This window comes from Myotis davidii, unplaced genomic scaffold, assembly GCF_000327345.1.
Source record: "Myotis davidii unplaced genomic scaffold, ASM32734v1 scaffold31, whole genome shotgun sequence".
NCBI lineage: Eukaryota > Metazoa > Chordata > Mammalia > Chiroptera > Vespertilionidae > Myotis > Myotis davidii.
Genome location: NW_006283639.1, coordinates 3392179 through 3399105, shown reverse-complemented (window position 1 = coordinate 3399105; position 6927 = coordinate 3392179). Strand labels below are relative to the sequence as shown.

At 34.1% G+C, this 6927-nt stretch overlaps 1 protein-coding gene across 1 annotated transcript in view; it reads left to right on the top strand.

Annotated features, from left to right (window-relative positions):
- The first annotated feature begins 1995 nt into the window (after positions 1 to 1995).
- LOC102775182 (transmembrane protease serine 11F-like) overlaps positions 1996 to 6927 on the top strand; it is a 44933-nt gene continuing 40001 nt past the window's right edge. The window contains exons 1-2 of the mRNA XM_015565767.1: positions 1996 to 2082; positions 3763 to 3770. Coding sequence (XP_015421253.1) covers positions 1996 to 2082; positions 3763 to 3770 — 95 coding nt within the window. The remainder of the gene's footprint in view (positions 2083 to 3762; positions 3771 to 6927) is intronic.

The following is a 6927-nucleotide window of genomic DNA, read 5'->3' as shown; positions in this document are numbered from 1 at the left end:
GTGGCAGGTTTTAATAAGCAAGGGAACTTATTTAGGAGGCTTCGTTTGAGGAATAGCGATATGAGATCTCTACACTCACCTGCCAGAATCGTAAAAGTTTATCTCTTACCTGAGTTCAGTCACGTATTCAGTCTAGTGGTCTCAGCACACATTGTTCTCTCAAGGTTGTGCCCTTGAAGATGGCTCCCACCGGGGAATGGTGAGCAGAATTTACATTCCAAAGACGGGGCCTGGGGCGGGGAGCCTGTGATTGCCTGAATCCAGCTCCTGAGTACACCCGTGGTCCGTGGTCCTATCCTCTCAATAATCTCCTCCAACAATGTATAAAACAATTTTGTATTCTGCTTTCTTCACTTTGTATTTTAATGTCATTTTATATTGCTTCATGATAACTGTCAAAAGGCTTTAAGTTTAGCTTACTTTTCAATGCATCAGTTAACATTCATTTAAAAATTCGTTTTTAGATTTTTTTCACTTCAAGCCAGTGGTTCGTTGACTGATTGATTTTTAGTGATAGCTTTTAAAGTGGACACTTGGCATTGTAACAGGAAAAAAAAGTAAAACATAGTTAACCCTTGAACAACATGGGTTTAACTGAGTAGCCTGGCTTATACGCAGATTTTCTTTTTTCAATACACTTGGCCCTTATATCTTCAGGTTTTGCATTTACAGATTCAGTCAATCAAGGATAAAAAGCAGTATTTTCAAATGCTCAACCATAGATTCCTAACTGCAGATTGAAAATACAGTTGACCCTTGAACAGGTGGGAGTTAGGGGTGCCAGCCTTCGAGCAGTGGAAAATTCATATATAACTTTTGACTCCCCAAAAACTTAACTACAGTCAGACTTTGCATCTGTGGATTTAATCAACCACAGTTGGGAAATCACAGTTGTGAATGGGAAAATATTGTTTTCTGTGTGTGGTTGATTGAATCTATGGTCACCAAATCTGCAGATACAAAGGGCCAACTATATCTATCAAAAAAGGTCCATGTATATTTGAAACTGCACAGTTCAAACCCTGTTGTTCAAGGGTCAACTACACTATTTTCAACCCAAGGTTAGTTGAATCTGTAATGCAAAGGGCCGACAGTAAATTTGGGGGGAGTGGAGAGTTATATGTATATTTTTGGACAGGGTGAGGTGGTGTTCAATGCTACCACTGTTGTTCAAGGGTTAACTATACTTTTGGTTTTTCAAAGTATTGTAGTATACATTATCATAAATGTTAGACATAAAATATATCTAACTTTCAAACAGAAAAGAATGGAATTGAAAAGGAAACTTAGAGTTGTAACTTCCAGGTGGCTAAATATTAGAATGTGTCCTATCTAGTTTCCACACCAATATCTAAATTGGCTGCCAAGAAACATAATGCTATCCAAAACTTTGAAAAACTAGTAGTTAAATCTTTTTTTAAGTTAAAAATCAACACCCTTTGGATTTCAGGGAATAAAAAATTCTTTAATGGGCACTAGTATTAGGATCACTGTAAAAATTTCAGGAAGGAATTCATCAAAGGATGATATATGGGTTGAAAGAGTCAAGAGTGTTATGAGTTGGAGAGCGTTCAGATTCTAATGGAGGGTTAGAGCTTGGACAGCCATTGGCCTTCCACCCAAAAGCAATAACGAAACTGCCAAAAATTTTAGAAGTGGATTCCAAGGAGGAAAAAGAGCAGCTGCTTGCCTCCAAATTCACAAAATGCAAAAGCTGGGTGAGGAAAGGCTCTTTTCAAACCTGGGGACCCTATTGTTTTGGTCACTCACAGCAACTGAGAGTTTTAAATTTTGCCTCCACTTGGGTCATGTGATTATTTATTATTTATGGGGAAGCACCTATACAGCTCATGTTTTACTAATGTAAAATTAATTAGCAAATGTTCAGAAAGCACTTTGAAGATGAAAAGTTGTGTGACTGCTAAATATTATCATTATGCTACTATCATAAAATACATAAAAGGCACAGGATCTCGTAAGCTAAATAGATGGAGGATGACTGTGCTGCGTAGCACTCGGGGAGAAGATGGCAAAGGAGCAACCTCCGCAGAGGAAGCCGGCATGGAAGCCACTACAGAAAAGGTGAGCTTAAATGGGTAGGCGGTGGGTGCAGGATGGCCTGCCTTTGCTCCCTGGGCCTACTTTCTGAAGGGACCAAATTAAAGTAGCTTCATTAGTATTTTAAAGATCTTAAAAACAAGGTTATTCTCTCAACTTGTTATGGAAATGAGAGCAAGGTAAATCACAAAGGAAAAACAAGAATGAATAAGATTGAAAACCTGTAATTATTAGAATCTGTTTGCTTGTGAATTACTGTGAAAAATCTTTCTATCACAAGTAGACCATTCCTGAAAAGTATAGGTATAGTTGCTGGAATTGCTGAAGTGAAATTGGGGGATTTTACTTTTAAAAAGATAATTTCACTCAGACAATGTAAAGAATACAGGAAAGTTACCTCTCTCTATTTCTAGTGCTGTATGTTGTAATAGAGGCAATATTTGTGTTCATAATATGCTATTGTACCTGTAGCAAGTGGAAGACAAGGTTTAGGTCTTAATTTTTAATTACTGAAACAGTGCAGTGCTTCACTGCTATAGAGTGTTAGCAGTGTAATTTAACATTGTAGTTGGAAACAGGAACAGCAACAAGAAGAGAGGACTTTGTTCCTTCCCATTAACAGTGCCATGGGCCCAGATAGCAATTGGCCTGAAGATCAAAGAAGTGTGTTGATGGTTCCATAGCACACAAAGAAGTGCAAATAGTTTTTGTGATGCTTCTTAATGTAATCAAACTAACGCACAATATAAATATTCACATACTCATTAGTCTTTCCTAGACTCCAGCAAAATGCATGCCTTGATGAATCCTTTGAGCCGGACCCATATTTTTAATAAAAATTTTAGACGACTTTTCTGATTTTGATATCTTGCCGACAGCTAGCCTCTAGGTAAAGAGTATAATATTGAGCAAGATGTAATTTCCCAATAAACATGTGAATAATCAGTCATTTTATACATTAATACTTAGCTTAAGCAGCTATAAGAGAACCTCTGATATCTTTCCCATCAGCTAGTTAATCCTTTTATTTAATTAACAAAAAGGCTAGAAAAAGTATTTAATCTTGGTTTCCAAGTAATATGTGCTATGCCCTTCATGCTAACTTGCTATGCTCCTTTTGCTCCATAAACAATATATAAGAAATCAGACCCTGGTTTCATCCTTTGAAGGAATTAATAATTTTTAAGTACAACTTACTACTGTTTCTGAAATCCCTATATAATCCTTGATATCCTCTTATCATTATTATATCTAATGAGTTCAGGATATATTTGGCAAAAAAAATATAACACTGGAAAATTAAGGCAAGTTGCTGAAATTAAAACAAGTTTTTTCTATTCCTCAAATTAACTCTATTCCAAGAACCAATTTTGGTTGAATAATATTTCTCCACCAACATTCCACATTATAACACTTTCAGAAAAGTAGAATTTATGTCTGACATTGTGTTCAGAGAACATTTTAAAGAAAATAATCTAAGTGGTGACAAAGTTTAATTTTTCTTTTGAATTGCAAATACACTCACACACAAACTGCAGATTAATTAAACCTTTGCAAATAGGAAGAATATCTATATTTTAGAAAACTCAGGTGACAATGACAGAAATACTTAGTTCACCTGCCTTTAAAATTAATTTTTACTTATTACCATAATTTTACATTTATGAATTAAGATGTAAGTTACTGTGGTGATCTTTGATTTAGTCTGTAAGGTAAGTGAGAGTTGCAAGATAGAGTGGCCTATATGATTTAATTTTCCTTCTGGAGATCAGGAACTCTCACCCAAAACCTAAACACACTAATAATAACCAGAGGAGAAATCCCCACCTAGAATCCCTACCATATCTTCCCTAGATTTGAAATGGCCTAAACAGAAAATATTGTTTTAAACTTACCCTTCTTTAAAATTAGGAAACCAGAATGGTGATCTGCAAAGTTCCTTCCATTTCCAAGAAGCTATGAATATCCCATTCTAGGAGCTATACATTGGAGGGAGGTTTGAAGTCAACAATACTCCTTAGTAAACAAATTCTGGTATACAAAAATCACTGTCCCATCACCTTATAGACAAATAAGAAGGAGGCACAATAAATGAAGTTTATATATGTGAAATATTGTGAAATTTCCAATATTCAACTTTTAATATACAAACACGGTATTTTTATATTATTTATTCTAGAAGCACATGGTTGAGAAGAATAAGAAAATATACTCCAAATATTTTCTACATCAAGTTTTACACTCCACTTACAACATTTTTTTGAAGCTTATCCCTTGGCAAACTGTGTTGAGTAAAATATACAGACATATACCTTTGAGTATAGAAAAGGTTCTTTAGGGTAACATATTCATCTATAGGAAACTAAGTTACCAGGGTTTTATTATATTATTTAGCCATTTATCTTTCCAAAAAATGTAAACACAATTTTACATTCAGTAGGTGAGTTGATCAACTTGGGGAAAAGTGTTTTCCTCTAAATTTTTGCAGAGTTAGATGTCTTTTAGTATTTTTTAAATTTTATTTTATTATAGACCCAAAAAGTTCATAGGTATTGTGTTTCTATAGAAATATTAAGATATTCATTTATGTGCAGAGCATGTACAAACACAATTTAAACAAAATATATTTAAATTGTCAAAGTTTTTAAAAATAAAATGAAATTTTATCTAAAAGGATTTGGAGTTGGAAATTTCACCTGCATTGGAATCTAGTTAATATTATCTGTTCATGAAATAACTCCTATTTAAGGATTACTTGTTAACTAACTAAAAAATAAATTTCCTAAAATATATTTAATTCGATGTGCAAACAAAAATCAAATTAATATAGGTGTTTAAAACTGATCAACATTTAGTACTGTCATTGTATGTTGATTATATATATTTACATATATACATTAACATAACAATATATAAATCTGAAATATATATACAAACCTATGTGCAATATTGTATGTGTGGGTATATGAAATATACAAAATAAAATATTAAGAATTTATATTATGTTAATATAAAATGTATAGACCAAATATTATATATATTCATATATGTGTGTGTGTATGTATGTGTGTGTATGTATGTGTGTGTGTGTGTGTGTGTGTATCATGGGCTGTTTTATTCTTCAAAATTTATATGTTGAAGCCCTAATCCCTCATACCTCAAAATGACAATAGGATTTAGAGATAGGGTCCTGAAAGAGGGAATTAAGTTATGAATTATCAGACTGAGCCCTAATCAAATATGACTGATGTCTTTGTAAGAAGAGTAAATTAGGACACAGATATGTAGAGGAATCTCCATATAAAGATACAGGGAGACAACAGTCATCTGTAAGCCCAGGAGAACGGCTTCAGAAGAAAACAATCTTGCCAACCCCTGGATCTCAGGCTTCCAGTTCCAAAATTGTGACAAAATAAACTTCCATTGTTGAAGTCTCTCAGTCTATTGTACTCTGTTATGGAAGTCCTTGCAAATACAATATTCAGTATATGTGTATGTATGACAAAATTCATTTTACAGTTTTCATATTCACCATTAGTAACCTTGCTCATCATTATAGACCCCTTGCCTAAACCAATACCGTGCACATAGAAAATGTTCAATAAACACGAACATAATAAATGACTTAACTTCTAAAGAGAAATTTCCTGTTTATGCCAAAGAAATACATTCTTTAACATTGTAGAAATATAAATACATTGGAATTAAGTTGTCACCCAATTCATAAATAATATGTAATTTATTCTAAAAGTTTTTATTATTGTTATTTTCTTACTCTATTGCTTGCGTTAATGCTTATTAAAACAACAACACCTATGAGTGTGTGAATAATGCTGAATAAGCCCCCAGAGCTTCTGAAGGCTGTTTTGATTAAGGCATTAAATAGGCTGACTTGAGCACTGGCTGATGTAGCTCAGTTGATTGGGCATCGTCATTGCATCCGGGGGTTGCCAGTAGATTCCCGTCAGGGCACATGCCCGGGTTTGCAGCAGTAAAGGGTGTGCAGGAGGCACCCAAAGGATATTATACTCATTCTCCCATCAATATTTCTCCCTCCCTCTCTAAAAGTCAATAAATTTTAAAAAACAGGGCTGACATGAACCCTAAAAATATTAAGAATGGGAAAAGACCAGTCATGCAGCATCATTCAAAGGAAAGCAGGACTGACTATATTAATATCAGAGAAAGAAGTAGACTTCAGTGCAAAGAAAATTACCAGACAGGGAGGGAGATTGTATAATGATCAAAAAGTCAATCCACCAAGAAGATATAACAACTTTAGAAGTATATGTACCAAACAACAGCAAAACATGTGAGGTAAAAATAAAAAAGAATTGAAAAAGATTTAAAAATTCAAAATTATGTTTGTAGAATTTAATGACCTCTTCAATAAGTGTTAAACAACTACAGAGAAAAACAACAGATATAGAATAACTCAATAACACCATCAAACACAATATCTAATCAACATTTATAGAAAGCCTCACCCAACAACAGTAGAACACATTATTTTTTAAGGATCCATGGAACATAGCCATTCTAGGTCATATGCGGTGCCATAAAAAAATTAAATAATTCATATCATATGTAATACATTTTTCACTTGCAATAGAATCAAACTAGAAATCAAATTTTAAAAGTTAACAGGAATACCTCAAAACACTTGGAAACTAAACACATTTCTAAATAATCTATAGGTTAAAGAGGAATGCTAACAGAAATATTAAAAATACATTTGCCGGGGTCCAGCCCCAGCAGGTCCAGGGATCCCCAAAGGTGTGGACGGAGTCGGCGAAGCAGGAATGACACGGAGACAGCGTTCAGTTGATCAGCAGCCCAGCCAGGATTTCCAGCCAAGTTCTGTCCAGA